The 21,801-nt window shown below is 45.5% G+C and overlaps 1 protein-coding gene and 1 long non-coding RNA gene across 3 annotated transcripts in view; one reads left to right on the plus strand and one right to left on the minus strand.

Moving 5' to 3' along the window:
- The window catches only part of ACTR2 (ARP2 actin related protein 2 homolog), a 21,111-nt gene extending 16,637 nt beyond the window's left edge, over positions 1-4,474 (plus strand). For both annotated transcript variants that reach the window (XM_040696859.2, NM_205224.2), the window contains 2 exons: positions 47-179; positions 1,389-4,474. In XM_040696859.2, the coding sequence (XP_040552793.1) occupies positions 47-179; positions 1,389-1,559 (304 nt within the window). In that variant the 3' untranslated portion in view covers positions 1,560-4,474. The remainder of the gene's footprint in view (positions 1-46; positions 180-1,388) is intronic.
- Positions 3,930-13,215, minus strand: LOC124418355. Its single transcript, XR_006938983.1, has 3 exons — positions 12,416-13,215; positions 10,260-10,356; positions 3,930-7,834 (listed from the first exon to the last, which is right to left on the minus strand). It is a non-coding gene; the product is annotated as an uncharacterized LOC124418355 (long non-coding RNA).
- Positions 13,216-21,801: the final 8,586 nt, after the last annotated feature.

Here is a 21,801-nt window from a genome sequence, read left to right on the forward strand (position 1 = left end):
TGTCAGAAACTCTGCAGCACACTAAAAAGACTGTTCTCTTGGTTAGGTCTGAATTCTACAAGCACATTGTGTTGTCTGGAGGGTCCACTATGTATCCTGGGCTGCCTTCACGACTGGAGAGAGAACTTAAACAGCTCTACCTGGAACGAGTTCTGAAAGGAGATGTGGAAAAACTCTCAGTAAGTTCCGAGTCCCTGCTGTATTTGTGTGGGGCAGAGGTTTATCCTGAATCCCCACTAGAGGGAACCAAGTAGTAAGAAATGACTGAAGCTGTGGCTCAGCCTCCACACAGCTTGAAAAACGTGGTGCCTCCTGGTTCTTCACAGTCTTGTGCTGGCTTTTGCATATATATGCAATAAAGCTGCCTTCTGGTCATGCTAATAGAAAGTCATTCCTGAAGTCTTGGGTTAGATTGAACGTAAAATGTGCAGTTAAATGTTAGCACACAACTCTAATACAGAATGAAGGATGCTGGTGAGTTTTTGTGTTTTAGAAAGTCATCACTGAGCAAAAATTATTTCTACCTTTGAAAGCTTGGGCTCATGCTATACACTGTAGACGAAATGCTCAAAAGTTTAAGGTTAGAGTTCACACGTCTTCAAGTGGAATCATTTTCCTTGTTCACTTGCAGCCAAAAGCCAAACGCATGATGGAGGTAGCATTGCCTTCTGTCTAGTTACAGTGCCGTGTGCTTGTCAAAAAGGAGATATTTATGGAAGAAATGTCTCAGGGTGAAGTTTCTAACGTTGAACTGAATTGAACTTCCTCAGCTTTGAATAGAGTATTCTCTGAAGATCTCTTACAGCTATTTAGAATGACTCAGTTGCACAGAATAGAATCCCAGAATCACACGTAGCTTTGACTGTGCTCATTTTTGCTCTTGCAGTCGGAGCTTGGGCATCAAATAATTAAGAATATTAATTAGATAAGCTGGTCTGGGTCGTATAAGTTTGGAATCTGTTCCGTCTGCCCTCCTCAAATTTGGTATAATGCTAAAACACTTTGTGATCTGGTAAACTTCTGATAACTGTAGCCATCAAAGCTTAGCAAGTATTTAACTCTTCTTCCGTGTTCATAAAATGCAAAAATACAATCTTTAGTTTTCTGTTCTGACCTCTGGGCTTTTTGTAGATACACAGAAGGTATAATTTGGGGATGTGTCGATAGCCCTCTCTCATTTCCATTGCAGAGTAGTTATTTTACTTTGGTTGTGCGAGCGGGAAGCTCACACCAATTGCCCTGCGCTAGCACTGCGTTTTGGTTGTGTTTCTCCCACTAAGCAACTTGCGTTCCGTTGTTCCAGTAGGAAGCACAATTGTGAGTAGGCTTTGTTTCGAGAATCCTGGTACCAGGGTTGGTGTATTTTCTTTTTTTTCTTTTTTCCTTAGAAATTTAAGATCCGAATTGAAGACCCACCTCGCCGAAAGCACATGGTGTTTCTGGGCGGCGCAGTTCTAGCAGACATCATGAAAGACAAAGACAACTTCTGGATGACCCGACAAGAATACCAAGAAAAGGGAGTGCGTGTGCTGGAGAAGCTTGGTGTGACTGTTCGATAAATCCCAAAGCTTGTTCCCATCACGTCTAAAGCTTTTTTTCTTTCATTGCCAATCTCTGAACTCACTCAGCTACATGCTATGGAAAGGCCTGTCTGTGGCCTTTGACCCAAAGGTCAGGTTTTGTTCTGGTTTCTTGGGGTAGCTTTTGTTAAATGTTTCTTAATGTGGCTAAATTTGACTATTAAATTTGACCACTTCCCCGCAAACAAAACAGAGCAAGAGCAGCCTGTCTACTTCATTGTTCCTTCCCAGTAGGCAATTGGGTAATTCTGGTAGGCTTTTTCTTCTGGGTTTATTGCTGTAGTCCTGCTAGCTTTTGTCTCTAGTTCACAAGGGGTTGTGTGCCTTTTTTAGCATAAGAAAACCTTTAAACGGGAGCTTTTGCTATTGGGTCATTGTGGTGGTTATCTTTGCATCTTTTTGCCTCTCTCTACATTAAGACTTTTTTTTTTTTTCTTTCCTGCAATAAGGAATTTTGATTAAGCATAGTTAGAAACTAGTTAAACTAGCTGGAATGGCTTTAACACGCTGTGTCGATGTAACGTGGTTCTGTATGCCCTGCTGCCTACAGCTGGCTTCTGAGGCGGTTAATCAGAATCCTTCGAGGTGGTGGGGCTTCCATACTGTATTTCTCTAAGTGGGCATGTACACAGTTGCCACAAACCAGGGAACACCGGATATTCTGGCAGAAGTAAATTTGTGGCCTTAGATGTCTTTATTTTTATTTCGGAGGGAGGAGACAGGTTTGAGCTGTGTTGCTTTTCTGTCAAGGGACGGCTGGAGGTCAGTCTGACCAAAAAATGCCTCTTTTTGTAGCTACATTTTGGTACCGTGTTATCTCAGCATAGGGAGCAAGAATGTTACGTTAGCTGTTCTGTAACTGTTGAGAAACTTACTTAGATGTGCTGAGAGAGGAGCCTCTGAACTTCGAAAGAGACTTAATACTTTCAGAAATGCTTGTGAAAACTGTAATTAAAGATATTAAAACTCCCCAAACTAAGTTTTAAAATGTTTTAAGTGCTTGTATGTACATCAGAAGCACTTGTATTAAACTTTACAAGTATATTAACCTAGTGCCAAGTAGTTACTGCAAATGAATATTTCAATGACCGGTGTTTATTGCGGCAAGCAGATGTTTATAAACAACCACTGGCAGTAGGTTATAAAGAATGACCTGTGTTTGCTCTAGTTAAAAATAGCACTGGGAGAGGAGATGTTGGTTGGTAAATATCCGCAACTGATTTTGACCAGTCTTGATTTCTTGGATACTTTAGGTGGGATGGGGAAGGAAGTGAAAACCAATGGCGAGAATGCTGTTTCCAGAAAGTACATTAAAGCTGAGTTGTACTGAAAACTAGAAGTTGTCACTAGTAATTATCAGCCATCTTCTCCAAGTAGAGTTGCCTGTATTTGCTTTCCCGCTAGCAGACTGGTAACTGTCAGCGCAATAAAATCTGCCTTACACAAAGCATAGCAAAAACTGCTCGCATATGAACACCAGTTAGATTTAGTTCTACTTTGCTTTTCATGGAAATATTACGTCACTTCTTACTTAGTTTTCCAAGCCTACCATAACATTTAAACGTGAGGAAGTTAAGACCCGCTTTTTGACTTCCAAACCTTGGAATGTACGAGATGTGCTTTCATACACTTGCCATTTGTCTACATCTTTACATTAATAATTGACCCCGGGAACGTGGAAATATTAAACTCCCTTGGATTCTTACAAGTTGCTTTCTTTCTAAATCCAGCAGACAGCTTCCTTTTGGCCAAGAGAGCCAAACAGGCAGAGACCGTGTCTGCATTTCTTAAACAAGACAGATGCTATAGTATTGCTAGTAATGACCATTTAATTATAGGTGGGTGGGGTTTTTTGCAGCTATATTTACTCTTAACTTGAACAATATGAATTTACAGGCATGCCGGCCATGCCTCAGTGCACGCACTTATGCAGTTACTAGATTTTTGGGGACGTGAATGTAAGGGGTATTCTGAATTCCTGTAGTCTTCTGAACACGTAATACACAAGACTTAAAAATGCTGTGCGCTTGCTTTAGAGCTATGGTTTCTCATGGGGCTGTCTCTGGGCTTTCTGGACAGCACTGAGAATCGTGTAAACAAACCAAAGAATGACTTAAAAACCTTCTTCGAATGACAATCTGCCACGTGATCAATTGTACAGATCCAGACCTTGACCTGAACCCCTTTTCTAAACCACGTTCTCCCCTCTTCATTGGCTTTGGTTAGGTATGTGCCTGTCTTGAATAAAGGTTTTGGAATTTGGCCCTTTCACGAGAGAACTTCACAGCACCGTTAGAAATAAATGTCAGTTGATTATGCAGTATGTTAGGATTTCACGGAAACAGTGTATTTATTTGGAAGGGGCAAAAAAAAAAAAGGAAAGAAAAAGCATATTCAATTACAGCTATCCTGAATTCAGATGAATACGATATCCACGTACTGAACGAATGGGGTGTTCCAGTTGTGCTCAGTGTGGTTCTCTGTGTGTTAGCACACACGAGTGTGTGTTTGTTCTCTTGTTCTCTCAGCTGACAGCTTCACTATTGAAGCACTATATGAAAGTAATCTGGTTTTAACGTTTTTTTGTTTTTTTTAAAGACCAAATAACTTTGGTTATATTTGCAACATGCTTCAGCTCCTATAAAATTAGACTAGAAGATGCTGCATCAGTTGTAAGTTTTTTGGGACTATCCTATTTTTAATGTTAAGCTGCTTCAAAACCCCTCCCCCAGTGTTCTAGGATGTTAACCTATGTAACACAAATGGCTTTTTTATACGGCTCTGAACAGCATGTTAACACGCAGCACTGGTTGAGACCATGAATGGAAATAAACATCTATTTAAATTGACAGGTCTTTTCAATATAAAAATAAAATCAGATTTTTTTCAAAGTAGATGACGTTTGCTTTGTTTCCTTTGGGAAATCACAGTTTTGTCAGGTTTTTTTTTTTTCTAACATAACTTTCATCATGAAACTTATCACAAGCTGCTTATGCTGAGGAAATCTGACGTGACAGAATAGCACGTTCCCTACTGATTGCTGTCACAGAGTGAGAAAAGCACCCCATCTCCATTCCCTAGTCAAGAGTTCCCTCCTTCCATCCTAGTTTGTTCAAATTAATATATATATGTGTATGTATGTGTATATATATATATATTTATATATAACTGTGGAGAGGAATCTTGCCTAGTTCAAGCTCTATGCTTGACTGATTTCAGTGACCCTGGCTATGCGTGGTAGCCACATAATGGCATTCTGTAGTGGAAAAAATTCATTTATCTGGCTTTGAAGCAATCTCATTCAGCTTCTTCATCCGAGCACATTGTACGTGCTGTTCTGTATGGATATTCCCCAGGCATTATGTCTCCAGCAGAAAATGCCTTTGGACTTTTTACAGTAACCCAAAGTGTAGTTTGGCTCTGGGTGAATCTGTCTCAAGGGCTAGGCAAGCTACGTGCCATCTTAGATACAGGTTGTAGACAGGATTTCAATAGACAGGGGAAAAAAAGATCCCCCCCTACAATCTTGATTTCATCACTGTAGTTGTAGGTGGGGGGAAAGTCAGGCTTTGCCTCTGTGCAGTGATGATAATAAATGCTCCCCACTCTCCCTGCTTTGGCTTGGTTGGCCTGACGTGGCTCTTGTGGGGAAAGCTCAGCCAGTGTTTGCTTGTCAGCTTTTTCAGTAGTGAATTCCTCCCTACAGATACTTCATCTGTTTGCCACAAACAAGCTTCATCAGCTGTTTCAATACAGTGAAAAATTAAGGTTGGTTTTCTTTTTATTTTAATCCAAATATATCTATCTCTTCCTGTGTTCTTAGCAACCAGGAGAACTGTTAAGAAAAAAAATAGTTTCAAATCTTTTCAGCGAGTATTAAAATCTGAACTGAGAACTTGCTTTATTTCTGCCATATGCAGAAATAGTTGTTCTGGTTTGTTTTTTAGTAAGTTTGTGTGCTGTTCTGTTGGGATAAGTCATCGTCACTTTGCCATCATAGAACTCAAGGAGGAAAAAAAAAGCTACTTTTTTGAGTAGGTGTTGCTGTAGCCTCTTACCTCTGCTGCATTACAGTACTAAGATAAGCTTTAAATAACATCCCCCAGGCAGGTAGCTTACCTTTCTGTAACCTGTTGTTGCACCCTGTTGTCCCAACTGAGTGCACAAATCAAGGTTGCAATGCACATCTGCACATCCCCAACAGCTGGAGCAGGGCTCCTTGCCTTCCTTGTGCCACGTGCAGGGTTCTGCTTTGATGTTGCTGGTGCAAGGAGACGCTCAGGGAGGAGAGGAAGTGTAGGACTTTGCTTCTTCCTTTTAAGGTTTTTTTTTTTTTGAAAGCAGTTCCTTAATTCTAAAGTTGAGGGAAACATTTTCTATTCTAGGTGAGGAATAAAGCACATTATGCATCTCTAACAGGTTTAGGATGATGCTGAGGGGCATCTTCCAACTGCAGAACTTGTGCTCCTTCCCGTAACTTAAAAAAATAACAAAATCTTTCTGCAGAGCTGAGGAACAGTAATTAAATTGTAGCTGCAGGAATAATGATAGATACGGGCCCCTTGCCCACACCTTTTCATCACCGCACCCATCTCCCATCTGGTTTTTGTTTGCCCTAAAGCTGAAGCGGTTTCAGGATCCTCCTGCATGCGTGTTTTCACCGTGTGCCCATTTTAAATCTCTCCAAGTATTTTAATGAATTAATTAATTGACAGTTGCTGACCTCAACACATGTACATCCTGTAAGTCCTGACTTGCATCAGGCACTTTTCTTAGCAGAGCAGCCCTTCTGGGGGCTGTTCCAAATCTAAACTTCGCTGTTGTCCAATAAATTCCCATTCTGAATCACTCAATGTCAACTTGATGTTGGCTCTCCTGCCAGAGCGCAAAGGACAAGGGTGGCATTAAAAACATGGGAAGCGATATTTTGGGAAATGCCCAGCCACTCAGCTTCCTTGCAACATTCCATTTTTGTCTTTTCCCATTGTAGCGTATGTCAGCACTGCTTCAAACTACCCCGTGGCAAGTGTGGTAAAAGCTGAGGGGATTTATGCAAGCACCTGTAATGCTGGTAGATAGTTCCCTGTAAAAAAGTCTTGTAAAAGGGGAGGGAGAGGCTATGGCTTCCTATAGCATTACTGGGTGATAGCCCGGAGCTGTAACTGGAATAACCTATGAAACATTCTCAGTGATGGAACCCGTGTACCATACGAGAACAGAATGTTGTATGATCTTTACCCATTATCTAATTATACAAGAACTTACAGCCCTGGAGGGTGAAAAACTAATTAAATTGTTACCACTTTTTAAAAGGTAGCAAAGAAGTGAGGAATATTTGTTTTTTTGGCTCCTGCTCCACTGCTTATGTTCCTTGAGAAGTGAATGAGGCAGCCTGGTGGGGATATAGCACTCTGCTCACTGATCCTCTTAATGCTGCAGGGGGTTGTAGAGGCAAGGAACTTGCTTTTAGGAGTGGACTGCTTACTCAAAAACAACTCAGCTTTGGAGTTGCAACTCAGCAGTAAGGAGGATTCACTGATTCACTGTCCCAGCTTATCCATGAGAGCAGCTGGTGCGGAAGATTTCTTACCTTCAGTGCAATATGGACGATCATTTACAACGGAGGATTTGTTTGTGCAGAATTTTAAACAGAGTATGTCTGGCGTGCTTGGTCCTTTGGTATGGATGGAACATGGTGGGAAAAGGCCTTGGTTTCTACCCTGCATTTTGGCTTGCTGTTATCACCTGGGAACAGAGCTGCCAGTCAAAAAAGCAGTGGAATTTTCTGCGTTGTTTCAGGTCCTGCAGCTTTTGTACCAGTGGGTAGGACCTCTGTAGAGGCCTCAACCTGAACGCGCCAGCATTTAGCACCTTAGACTCTAATTTCACTTTCCAAACAGCACTGACCAGCTTCCACCTCACACTGAAGTGCATGCTTTCATTCAGAGCCTTCACTCCTTCCTCTCGGGATGCGCTCACTATTGCTTTACTTGTGAAATCGCCAACCACTCACAGCTTAAACCAACATCCCCAGGCACGAAGAATGCACCAGCTTCTTGAGAACAGAGAGAGCCCCACTGACCTGCTGTTCTTTGCTGTTGCAGGGTGCAGACAGGTCTCCTCCCGGGGTTAAGCTCAGCAGAGCAGCACACCTCTCCTTGTATTGCAGCAGCAAGCGATGGCTGCTGTGGGGTTTGGGAATGAACTATTCCTCTGCTTGTGCCAGCAAAACCAGTAGGCGTTCTCAAAGCAGGCTGTGGGACATAAAACACAACTGTGTGATTGTGGTGCTCCTGATAGTTCACGGCTCACACCTGAGATGGGACAGACTATTATAGAGCAGTCAGCTTTGCGGAAGTGCTGTCCTTTCCAAACTCAAGAGGCCAATTATTTTAACCAGAAGGGCCTAATTGCCTGTAAGAGACTGGGAATGAAATGCCAGTGAGTGCAGTGACCCCCAGCAATTTCTGGGGAGCAGCTGATGTGCCATCCACGTTCTCACAGCAACATGGGTGCGTACGTTTCCGGGTTGCTGGCGATTAGAGCTCTTAGCAAGATGACCTGTACACTCAAGCTGGCTTTCTCCATCTTTCCCTGAATACACGGCGTACATTTCTGCTGTAAAAGGTGGGTAAGTAACTCGGGAGATAGATGGGTCCCTTATACATCAGCGTGCATGCTATTTTTGGAGGTTTGCTTAAGGAGTGGGTCAGAAGGAAGTGGCTCTTCCCCCCCCCCCCCCCCCCCATCCCCCAACACTGTAACACAGTTGTTGCTTTCAAGAATATGCACGGTCTGTTTTCTTCAGACTATTGGCTGGTCTGGTAAAATAATTAGCTGTTAGGCAGACAGAGAGAAAGGATCACATCTGCACAAGACAGGAAGACTGGGACAGTAGAAAGGGGAAAAAAAAAATCCCAGCTTGAATCACAGCTGCCCACCATGCATAGTAACAGAGCTTGCCAAGAATATTCAAATTGATTTAGGGAGAAAAGCTGAGGAAACCGTTTAACCCCAGCCTGCTTGGATCCGTGACAGTATCTCTACAGAGTGCTCCCATGTTGGGCCAAAAGAAGGGGTTTCAAGCTGTGTGTTTCACCAGCCATCCTCCTTTGCCCCCCCTTCCCCTTGTGCAGCAGGAACACAACATACCAACTCACTGACAGGCGCGAGGCAGTGTGCTGCAGAGCAGCTTTCCACACGGAGAAAATTACCAAAGGTGGGAACATTTATTTCATATTGATGGGATTAAGTTGTAATTGGATCGTGTGATTTAAACCAAGATCCAGGCAGATGATTTGGGACTGATTTCAGGCAGTGGGAACCTCTCTGCTGCCTGCAGCACATCCTGCATTAGGCCTCCCCCCTTGAAAAGCACTCTGCAAACAGCATTCTGAAGGCCAGAGCTTCTTGCTTCATGCTTTCTGAGAGCACACATCTGCTGCAGGCTGCTCGCAGGTCGTGAGGATTGCACATCAAAAAAGAGGAGTAGTAATTTGTTTGGATGCATAAGTCACACAGTGAATTCCCTGCTTCAATAAAGCTATTATCCGCTATCTATAAGGTGATGCTCGCTTAGTGATTAAGAATGGTTTGTTGGGAATGTGGGAGTGTATGTGTCTCAGAACCCTCTGTCCCAAAGACCATCTTTCTACAGCAGTCCCACAGTCAGTCCCAACAATCTCTGTAGGACAAATCCACAAAAGGAGAAATGCAGACATGCACAGAACCATACCCAAATACAAGTGCCATCACACAGGTGGTTTCAATACTTGATTTTGGGCACTGGTGCTCAGTTTGAGAGCTGGAGCTGTAACTTCCCCCTGAGCTGCAGGTGGGCCTTCATTGCCAGCTGAAGCAGCAAAACCCAACATTCAGCCCCCCAGAACTCCAGTTTAGCTGCAGCCTCACTCACACTGAGAGGCCTTGGGCACATGAGCTATTTTCCAGTTGAACTCTAAGTTCTTTGGGTACCTAAATGTCTGCTGTAAGGCAAATGTGGGGCTGCTGAGACCCTGACAGCACTCAGCAGCTATGTGCTCCGTCCGTGCCGAAACCACAACAGGCCTCACCAGCAAGGCAAAGAGCTCCCCATCCAGCTCGCCTGCAGAGCCAGGCTGCAAGATGTGTGCACAAGATGTTTGGGGATCAGGTCTCACACAAAAACAGCTGTGGGAGGAAATGGGCCCAGTAGTCAGACCACATTCACCATTAATATTCATTTATGCACAAATACTAACACAATCATGGATGATTTCTAAAGGAATGGGCCTAAGTGACTCCAGGAAGAGACACTGCTGAGCTCTGGACAAACAATTTAGAGGCCACCGAACGGAAACCCAAACCCTCTGTTCTGTGAGAAGGATCTCTCATCTTAAGGGATGGAGACACCCCCTTATCACACAGGATTAAGCACCTGGGACTTCCAGAGGCCACAGCAGCACCCTCGGCCTCTCCCATCTGTCAGGCTTGCACACAGCTGGGCAGTTCTTGGGGATCCCCTGTACCCTGTCCCACATGCATCAGCACAAAGCAGCCCCCCAGCACAGGCAGCTCCCCAACTGCATGTCCTTGCACAGACACAGGCCCCCAGCTGCTCTGCAGCTCCTGTGGGAGAGTGGTGATCACCCTTCCCTCCTGCAGCACAGGGCCCTAAGCACATGTTGGCCATGAGCTTACCTTGCAGGAGGCTCAGATGCAGGGGTAACGTAGGCCAAATCTGCACACAGGTGGATATCTTTTTCGAGGTTTGAGAAAGCATGTCTGTATTTCAGTTCTAAAAGGATGAAAAAGGAGCCAGCATCAGAGCAGAGTTCATTACTTATTTTTCATTTTGAATGTTACTTGGGAGCCCTGAAATCACATCCCTAAAGCAGGCAAGATCAAGCCCAGCAACATCCTGGAGAATGAGACAAATCTAGAGCCTCAGACTTAAAGCAGCAAGTCTGCAGCTCATGGCAAGAGACAACGGAGTACGGTAAATGCAACTCAGGAAAAGAAAAGTAAGGCAGAGAGAGGGAGAGATGGAAAACAGAGCTTGTGGTAGGTGGAAGGACAGTGACGAGCCATGTGGTTCTGGCCTACTGATCGTGGTTACAGAGTCAAGACCACCACAAGCATATCTGCTGGCCCTCACTGCTGAGCAGGTGCTCAAGCACAGCCTGAAGGTGCTCTTCAGAGGCTGTGGGCTGCCCTCCCCTGTCAGTGAGATGTGGCAGCAATCAGCTTGCAGCCAAAAAAGAGCACTTTTTTACTACTTGTAGAGCGCAGCCATTGCTCGCCCCTGGCCAGACTCCTGAAGGAAATGAAATAAGCCCTGGGCAGGGGAAGGGTGTCCAACAGTGCTCCAGGGGGCTAAGGAAAACTTTATTTTGCTTGTTCCAGCATTGCAATTTTATTTAAAGTAATGGATGCATCGTGGCTTACACCGCCCTGGAAGCAGCTGTTTGAAGGGGAGCAGAGCACAGATGGAGGTCTGGGTTTTCCTCAAGGACAGCTCCGCTTGGAGAAACAAAGCTGAGAAAAGTGCACAAGAGGGGGGAGAGAGGAAAGCCCTTCTCCCCAAGGTTTGCTCAAGTTCTCATGCCGGAGAAGTTGTTAAAGGGTAGGGAGTGTAAATCCACTAATGCCAGAAATCCATTTTTCTTCAAACCAAGTTCCTCTTTGAACCCCTGGGAAGGAGAAAAGACACAAGATCAAACCCAAAAATCACACTGCTGCCTCCTCGGGCACCTCAGATAGATGGTTGCACATCACCTTACGCTGCCGGTCCATCTGCCTTCCAGGATCCGCATACACAAGAATACGCCTGCCAACTTCAAGGGAGATATATCCATGTGCAGGACGAAGCCTGGAAACCACGAGTAGTTGCACTTTTACTGCCAGAAGCAACATTTTAATCTTAAGTATTGGCTCCCGACAGAGGCTGTATTCTGAGGCACTGCAACATCTTTCCTCCATCTGAATAATTGCGAGTGCCTGTCTTTAATTTGTTCTCAAGGATTGTTGGGTTTGGGTTTTTTTTGTTTTGTTTTGTTTTCCTTAAGTACAAAAGAAAATGTTTCTGTGTATACATTCATGGCAACGGAGCGACACGGAGACATCAACTAATGGAAGGTCCATATGTCGAGAGAATATTGCATGTAATGAGAACTGCTGCATTTTTGTAAAATGTAATGGGACAGATACGCAGCAGCTGTGGGTTACTCAAGAAGCAGCTAATTTAGCAAGCTGAATTCAAGGATATTTCCCAGATCTCCCAAACAATGAATAGCAGTGTTGTTTAAGATTACCATTAGGCCTTACATCCTCCTTTGACTGGAAGCAGGGGGAGGAAGCCTCTATCTGTGCTTCTGGGGCAGAAGTACATGATTAGTGCCTAGCTATCGTAGGAAGCCCCAGGGGAGCAAAGGGGTCTGGACTTGAAGGAAGGAAGGAAATCGTGTAGGATAAACAAAAAAGAGCCTCAGGAAAGCAGAGATGGGCAAGACTTGGTGAAAAATAGAAATGAGAAATACAAAAGGAAATGTTGAAGGGATCTGTTTGAGTTCCAGCTAGTATTAAACCTTAAAAAACCTATCAACCCCACTCTAAAACATCACTAGAAACTTACCAGGTCCTTATTTCTATATATATAAGTTTGTTCTAAAGCAACGTAGCAGTCATTTTAAACATACAAAGGGCAAAATGTTTAAGGCTTGATAACCCTTGGATTTCACTTTCCCAGGGATTTTACTTCCCCTCTCCCCTGTAAAATAATAAAAATAAAAAAAAAGGAAGATACAGATAACCTGAACTCAGTAAATACAATATCAAGGCTCCAGTTTGTCACTCACCACTACAACCAGCAAGGAAATGGTGCCAAAGTGACCCGTTCTCCCAAGGCATTTCATATGCTAGCAGCACAAGCGCCCCACAGCTGCCCCAGAGAGCACCAAATTCAGTGCAGCTGTGGCTGCCCTGACCCCAAGTGCTGCCCAGCAGGCCCCGCTGTGCTGGATTGCATTGCAGCTGAGGCTAAGGGCCTCGCCTCCACAAGGCAGAGGCACCAGGGTGTGCTAACATAAATGGGAAGACAGATACTACCTGCTTCAAAAGAAATAAAAAATAAAATAAAATAAAAATGGGACTAGTTCAAACTGTTGTGCTTTTGTTCTGGTGGGGAAGGTCTGTGCAGTGCCAGTGCTGCCAGGAGCAAATGGTTGCAGTTTGCAGCCACCCTTCTGCAGCTGGGAGGCAGGGGGGGATAGGGACAGGCTAATCTGGAATCCAAATTTGTTGCAGGTTTTGCACATGTAAACAAAAGTGGCCGGGCTGTGCAGACAGTCTGGGGCCTTGTTACATCAGCCTGAGGTCAGTTTGTTGAGCGTAGCACAAAGCAATCATCCCTTTGGGAAAAGAAAAGAACACCCACAAGAACAACCCCCTTCCTCAACAAATGAAGGTGAAGAGAGTTGGCAAAGGGTCTTCAGACACTGTAACGTGGTAACCGAAAGGGTTAAGACGGGTTGCACTTCTCTGGTTCCCAGATCATGATGTTAGAATTTCCTCTTACTATGAAAATACCCAAAGGCTTTATTGCTGGGTAGAAGAAGAGCTTACACCAGGGAAGTACCAGGAAAATCCATCTCTACTCGCTAACTCTCCTCTCAGCTCCATGCATGGAGAGCACAGCCATTCCCTCAAGTCTGGCTTTGGAAAGGCATTGTAACAACAGTCTCTCCCAGGCTCAACCCAAAACTTCTGCTTAATTACATAGAGAAGATTTTGCTCCTTCTGCTGGCATAGGTGTTAAAAATCCGAATGGCTTATGTAACATTGCATCAGGCTTCCAAAGAGATCTACACTAGATTTCATCTGTAGTCAGCAAAAGGCTATCTGGGGCCAAGAACTTTGCTCTCTGTCACGTCTCATTGACACATGCAAGCATAGGGTGTAATTCTGCTCCTGGAGTCACAGCTGGAGGAAGATAACAGAGCTAGAAGCTTTGGAACTACCTGAAATAAATACACTTTAAAGGAGATGTTTTTCTTTCTTATACCCTTTTGAGCTGCTTCCTCATGTTTCATGGTAAACAAATCCCACCCTGCTGTACCAGAAAGGCACTCTCACTCATTCCTTTGCATAAGGACAAAAGCAAAGCCCATCAAAAGAGGAGCCTGAATTTACTCATGAGTCTATAGGAAACAGCTGTTGCTTTCAGCCCAGCCTCTCCTTTATCTCTGCTGTTGTTTATTCATGTCCCAGCTCATAGTGGCCACTGTGAGTGGGTCAAGGCTCTGTGCTCCCAGCAGCTCCCTGTGCTTGATGGAAGCCAGCTGAGTGCCAGCAGGATGGACAAGCAGGCTTTCACATTGCTCCGCTCCCAGGTGCTGACAGAGGTAATTCCTGACCTGGCCAACCAATAGTGCAGACAGGAGCCAGGCTTTTGCCCCACATTTTTGCAGAGGGGAGCAAACACTCAGCAAGTTGTGCGAGGGAAGGCAAATGCAGCATGCTGAAAATAGTGTGTACCTTTTCACATCTCCTTCTTCTCTAAGTCCATTGCTATCTCCTTTGCATCCAAGAGGGCGTTTATACTCCCCATCTTCTATAACAACATAGCGAACAGGATTATGCTCAAAAATCTGCAAAGAGAGTGCTGTGGTGTCATGGCATGCAGAAGTGGTTCAGAGTCCAAATAGCCCACACATAGTTCTACAGAGAAGCAGGGAAAAGGTGCAAGGCAGTGACCTAGCAGGTATTTGCTAGAAACCTGCTACCCAGCGGGGAGAAAGACAGCAGAAACGAGCTTGGTGAGAAGAACAGGAAAATGGAAGGCAGGTCTCCCATGTCCTACTTCTAGCTGCCTTCGTTTGTCTCTGTTTCCCAGCAAAAACGTGGGTGTAATTGTTCATGCATAGCATGAAGCTGTAAAGACTCACAGTGGATAAGACATAGCAGGAGGACAGTGTGATGTCAGCAAGAAGTGAGTTGTTTTCCCCAGCACTGAGAGAATTTGTAAGCTAGAACTCCAGGGATGTCAGGACTTCCGTCCAAATTGGAAAGAGCATTTCAGCTCACCAGGTTGGCAGGGGGCAGGGGAACAGCACGGCCTCTCCCCTTGCAAGAAAGGCTTGCTGCTTTTTTGAAGTTAGGAACCACTGAGAGCTGTGCATATTGCTCACATTCTTGAAGTGCTGCAAAACCCAAAGCAGAGTCCCCGCAGAGAGAGAGGCAACATGTTTGCCACAGAGAGGGGGAGAGCAGAGGTGAGTGCACGCTCAAGGAGCAGACTTCTTTCCATTCAGCAGCGGATGACAGCATCACTTATTTTCACAGACAGCTATTTAACAGTCAACATAAGGAAGCATCATGAGTACGGAGCAGCAGACAAGGCATAAATTACACAGCTAACCAAAGAATATGGTTCCTACTCTACTCTTGAGCGGGCCAGATGCCTTCAGACACTGTTGACTGTTAGTCGGCGTAGAGAAACCCCTTCAAGCCCAGCTAACTGAAGTCACAATGTGTGCTTCATTGGCTTGGCTGCACGGGGATCTTCCCGGCTGAGAGCAGGATCTACGCGCAGCTGAAAATACGGTGGGAATGAGTCAGTTCCTTGGAGTTTGTGTGGGAGGCAAAGACAGAACTGTGGGTGGCTTCAAAGTGTTAAACAGCCTTTCAAATTCAGGCCCGGCTTCTCAGAGGAATAAGGAAATGGAGATATTCACCCCGTCTGGATTTAGTTCCGTGCCTTGGGTCAGCCTTGAGAAAATTGCTCTCTGGTAGCCGCAGCCGCTTCCCAGGCATGCAGGTCCACCTACTCCTGAGCCAGTTCAGCCTTAGGCATGGACACAGACCCTCACACAGAGCAAGATGGTGCCTGGCTCTCCTCGTATCTGCAGACTGCCTCCAAGCAAGGCAGGAGCTCACAGAAGCTCCATCCTTCCTCCCTGCATCGTACCCATATTTCTTGAGCTGTCTGGGCTAACCCTGCTACCCACTCCCTGTGATATGGGAGAGCCTCTTAGAGCTTTCCAGCTCTGCCTCAGCCTGGAGCTTGCCTGCCCCACTGTCTATCATCACACCTCTGGGGCCAACAGCACTGGGATCCAGTCCTGAGAGATGGGGGAAGAGGGATGCCATGAGTTAAATTACCTGGCACACTGGAAATTCAGGCTCCATCCAGTTACCTCCTGCCAACTGTTTGCAATTCAGCCCCGATCTCCTATAGTCTGGTCAGCTCTAAAGAGGATTTATTGCTTTTACTGGATCAGGCTCACCCTTCCATTTAAGTGGATTAATGCGGGTTAGATCCAACTTAGCCCCACGCAGCATTAGCCAAGTCAACATAAAGTTCTCTACTACTGGCAATGTTGTTGTTTTTTCCTTGTCCTGATGAATTTTTAATGGTCTTTACGTGCAAAAGCAGCTTTGCAAAATCTTAGACTCCTGCTTTCCAACTTAGATGATTTGGCATGTGAAGAATGCAATGAATATTTAAACCTGCAGTTTGGCACAGCTCTCACAGCTCAGCTAGGAACCCAGCCCCGGCCTTTCAGAGACTGGCCAGGAACCATACAAAACCCCAGCCCAGAGGAACAGCACAGAGAGCTTGTGAGGATACATCAATCTTCAGTGTTCAACCAAAGTCACCCCGAGCCCACCATTCCTCAGACTCTTTTTAATTAACCTCAGGATTCATATGGAGGAGCTGCACGCGGGTGGAGCTGTGGGTTATTTGATAGATGACTCAGATCACTCTGCCAGTCGTATTTTATTAACGTGAGAGTAGCTGTTGAAGGCTGTTATTTACCACTAGGACCAGCGTCCCCATCCCAGTAGACAATGTGCAACCATGTGGTAACAGACTCCGCCTGGAAGCTCTTACAGCCAAGCCAGACTAGACAAAAGGGTCAAAAAGGAAGGGACCCTCGTTGTACAGATGGGCAAAGCGAGGGCTCACACATGCACTCAGGCAGCCACCAATTAACAGTTTACTGTAAACCCTTTGTACGTGCTGAGCCCACAGCAAAATGAAGGCACACTGACTTTGCTTTATCGGCTGTAAAAGAGCACCCGGTTCGGGAACCATCACAAGAAAACCTCCATCATCCGCTTGAACACACAAGGATAGATGCTGGAATTCAGCCAAGACAACGTGGCTTTCATCCTTCACAGGAACGGGGGCTCCCTCTGACATTTCCAGGGCCACTTTTTTAGGAGCTGTTATGCCAACTTCAGCTCACGTGAGCCTGAACAATGCGGAGAGGCACGCAGCTGAAGCTTCCCAAGTCAGCAGCAACGTTTCCATAAGCTGGACTCTGCTCTGCAAAGGAGAACGTGGGAGCAGCCCCACCGGCCTGCAGCCAGAGGGAACCACATCCCAGATGTTCTGAGATCACTGACCCCCCGACCCTGGTTTTTTGTAGATACTAACAGAGAAAGATGAGCATTTCTTCAGAAATTACTGATGCCTTGGTCTCAGCATGGCCTTCTGGAAACCCCAAGTCTAAGCATTGGCAGTTCTGTGCTATTTAATGTGTGAAGCCGATCAGAGCTTTGGTAGCCAGTGGCTATTTTTACACGTGATCATATTTATTTGGCTCTACGTGCTGTTTCATTAGCTGAGCGTGTTAATTTATTAAGTTTGGCCTACATACAGTCAGTGGGACCGTTCCCTTCGGGTTGTTATTATTAGCAAGACTCAGACATTTTAAGCCGTTTGGAGCCCAGGAATCTCTCTCATCATGCAAGTAAAAGCCATAGGTAATCTCTTGTAATCACCGACTTTCCAACTACAACAATTTAATTTCATAGATGGAAAGATAGTTGTACTGATGCGCGTGAGTGTGAGAAAAACAGAAGGTGAAAGCAGACTTCAAGCTGGCAACAAGAAAGAAGCAAAGCATCCACCTACAGCACTGCAGAGATGCAGCCGACACTCTCAGCTGAATTAGCAAGTTGTGAAGCGGACCCTTTAGCTGCTAGAGCCAGACTGAAAAAAAAACCCAGGGCATTACTTGACACATTTCTTTGCCCTGATTGGGAAAACATGTCACTTCCTTCATAGATATCACTGGTATATGTTAAAACAAGTATCCTACAAGCGATGAAAACAACAAGGCTTGGTTTCCCAAGGATGTGTCTGAGCATGACTGGCTGTTTAAGAGAGACATATGGTATAAAAGCAATGCTGCTCTAGTGGAGTGGATCTCCAGTGCCCAGTCAGGCATGACTGCCAGCTGAGGGCTTATCCACAGGTAGGGCATTCACAACAAGTCTTTTCCCACACTGTTTTCCTGGTGTCTAATTGGGGATGAGCTCACACTCTGCTTTGCCTCAGTGACAGTACTAACAGCTCTTCCTTTTGCCCAGCTGCCTAATTTCCTATGGGCTTCATAAAAGTAATTTCTTCTGGACTTCAGTTTGCTTTTCACCGGCTGTGAGGTTCAAGAACCATTACGGGAGTAGGACAAGCAGAAGATTAATTGTGCAAATACAAATCTTTCAGAAAGCGAGCCAAAGTTGAATCTGTGTGGTGCTTCTTACACCAAGCTGTGATTAAAGTCAATGAGGCACAGAGCCTCAGGACCCACACTGTAAAAACCCTTAGTGACTACTTTCAGCTATCTATAGCCTGGCTTCCAGAGAGACTGATCATCTGCATCATGTTAGACCTGGCTAAGCAATCAAATCAGAAGGGTCAAGGTAGGATCTGAACATCAACCGACGAGCTTCTGTGTCAGATGGGTTTTTGGCAATGCAGCTCAACTGTGCTCCTGGCTAGGCCTTGTTTCACCCAGAGCAGCTCTCCCACTTGTATTCCTTGTGGCTGGGACTGAAAAGGTGACTTTTAAATAGATGGCAACTCAAGCTGAAGAGGTTTCTTGTACTTCTTCACTGGAGATGGGAAAAATGCATAGCAGAGCTTTGCCCAAAACTCAGACAAACACAAGGGGCGTTTTGGTTCTGCTCTCTGCATTACCCAGGCTCTTACAAAGACAGCTGCCAATAGTCTGCTGACTCTCTGTGTTGGAGGCAGCTAAATGTTACTGAAGCTAGCAGGAAATTTGTCATCCACCTCAGCAGATACAGTATTTTACACCTAACCATCTAGGAAATCCAACATGTCTCAGGAAGAAGTGAAGACATTCAGCCCCACTTGGAACAAAGGCACCTTACTCAGGAGCTTAAATATGGACTTTGCACCTTCAGCACAGACACCCAATTTATCCTAGTTTATACTCACAACTACAGCACGGCCACCTTTGAAGCTACCTGACAGCAAATGGTACAAATCCACTTCCATGTCAGCAGTCTAACAAATGAAGAAAACAATGCATTTGCTTCCTTTCCACTATCTGCGTTATACCCTCAAATCTGTTCTTTGTCTTCTGACACACGGGAGGCTTCAGAGAAGCCAAACAACAATACCAACACAACATCATCTCAACAATAATAATAAAAACATAACCTAAAGGATCCATAAAAGGGGAATAGAAACACTTGTCAAGAGGAGGTTTTGGAGGAGACATCGTTGTCTGCAACATGGCTGCTGCGGGGCCACAGCTCCCAAACATCACCGCGTTTTTTTGGGCTATCTGTACAAAAAAAAAAACAGGCTGGGAAAAAACCACAAACTACCAATCCAGCACTACAGAAATCCGCAAACAGTAGAAGGGTTGCTATAGTATTTCAGAGAAATCAAAACGCATCTCAAAGAAGAATTTGTTAGGCTTAACGAATAAACTCACATCACTCTTGCATTCAAGTGGATTTACTTATTTATTTTTTTCAAAGAGGCGCATAAACCTCCCCATTCGAGGGGATAAATCAATGACAAACCGTCTGATGCTGGGAAGAAACTTCCCCTGCTAGCAGATGATTTCAATACAGAGTTTCTTGTATTCTCTGCCTTTGAAGTGTCTGGTACAGGCTGCGGTTAGAGACAGGATATCAGCCTGACGAACCCCAAAGACATTTTCTTGTAGCTCAAAGTTCAGATGGTCACAAACAGCAGTTGTTCTGGTTAGAAAAAAGTATCACGCATTTGCTGCAAGTTCAAAAGCTCTCTGCTCAGCACCTGGATTTTCTGCTCTTCATGCCACATCTTTACAACCACTTCCTTCAGGAACTGGCCATAAAACGAGCTCTGACGGTGACAGCTCTTAAAACGTTATGTATGCGAGTGGATTCTGAAAACACAGCCCTTCCAGGGACGCTTCTTTGTTACGGGACCTTTTTCTCTTGTATGTTATTACATAGGCACCCTTTCAGCCTTTTAATCTTTGGAAATCCAACTTAGTATCGGAAAGAACCGCTGCCAGCTTGAAACCCAGTAAGCTGTCAAAAATGAATGAAACGCGGCTGAGGGAACGTCCCTGCCAATTTGTTATTTTTAAAGTCAGAACTGCTTGCTCCTAGATATATATATTTTATTATTTTCCAGGCAAGTTTGCAAAGGTCAGAGTGACAGAAATGACTTGGCCGGCGGCCATAGGAAAAAAGGTTACGAGCTGAGGTTAGAACGGGTGATGCTGGGGTCCTCCTGCTGTCAGGAGGCAATGGAAGTGGCACTCCTCAGGATGGGGTGAACGGACTGCTGGAGGCACACCTTTCCTCCATCTCTACACAGATATTCCAAGGAATAGCTTCTAAATGAAACACCTTCTCAGCCAGGCTGGTGGCTGAAGCAGGGTATGCAAGGCCCCCACTACCCACATGTCCCACGTCCTGGCTGCCAGCAGGATGCCCTTGCTCCTCACTCACCCACTTGTGACTGTGCAGCACAGCTTCTGTTTCAAACACAGCCCTTTAAAGACAGATCCATCTGGGGAGCTGGCGCACCATGTAGGATAACAAATCTCTTTTTATGGGCTGAAGCTGACATTATTGTGTCTAGTGTCTTCCTGGTGGGGATGAGGGAGGAAAAAGACTGCTGAAGGTTTGCCTTAGGGTGTCCCCTTCCCTGGTGACTCTTTGGGCTCCAGGCCTTGAGGTGCTGCCAGTTAAATCCTGCAAATCCCAGGAGACAAATCCTGGCTCCCCTTACATTTAAGGTTTTGTTTTGCCACTGACTTCAGCAGAGCCAGGATTTTACACCAGGGACCTGGAGAATGGAAACTACTGGCACCCAAAGGGCTGCTCCTCTCCAGTCTTCTCCCACCTGATTCCAAATGGACTCAAAGCCTGGGGATGAACAACTGCAGCACTGCAGATGTGATGTGTGCTGGAGGTTTTAAATTAAGTAGACGTGATGTTTCTTGCTACCTCCCCAACACATCACAGCCCTGCAGAGCTCAGTGCAAAGACTTTGCTCCCCCAGAGGACTTTGTTCCCAGGCCCGTGGTGCTTTTGGCCACAGGAGGCAGCACAGCTGGGCCTCAGCTCTACGGCAGATACTGTATCTAAACAATATGGCTGGCACCCTTGCAAAGGGGCACTGGCCTTGCCAAATGGGCTGCCCCAACCCCTCCACGTCACTCTCCCACTCACCAAAAGGCACATGGGTTACTCACAGCCCAGTCACTGGCTCCAGAGAAGCAGCTCTGCTGACCATTCAGCTCACGGCTCTCAAGCCACAGCACAGCAGACGCTCCTCTGAGCTCCATCCTGCAGCTATTCCTGTTCTTGCTTTGGAAGTCTTCCCATGTCTGTGGCTGGCTCAACCACTTAATGGGGTTCTGGGGTTTTTCCCAAGATGAGGACACTCACTGAAAGCTATTCACTAAGCGAACAGAGAAATCCTGCAGTGATACCCAATACTTGGGGCCACTGCACTGAAAACCCCATTCATTGTTGCCAAGCCACCAGGGGCAGCCACACAGCTGCAGTTTTACCTGTTTATTTGTTTATTTAATGAGTAACTGTCACTTTTTAGCTCGGTAATGTCAGATTTCTGCTCCAAAAGGATACACACACACTCACACATGTGCGCATACATTTCCTGCTTGGCAGGCTGAGCCACAGTGCAGGTCTGAATGCCCCTCTCAGAAGCACAGAGCACCACACAGACACTGCTGGGGGTACCTCAGCTCAAACATCACGGCCCGTATCGATGCACCACTGTGAGCCTGGGTGTGTCATTTAGGCACCCCTCAAAAAAGAAAGGCTGGTTGTATTTCCATTTGTATTTCATATCTGGGATGAACCACGTGTCCTGCATCTGCATTCAGCCTTAGCCTCTGCTCGGTCTTTTTGAGCTACTCAGAGTTTTCTGAAGCCAATTTATTGGCAT

Source organism: Gallus gallus, chromosome 3 (genome assembly GCF_016699485.2).
Source record: "Gallus gallus isolate bGalGal1 chromosome 3, bGalGal1.mat.broiler.GRCg7b, whole genome shotgun sequence".
Taxonomy (NCBI): Eukaryota; Metazoa; Chordata; class Aves; order Galliformes; family Phasianidae; genus Gallus; species Gallus gallus.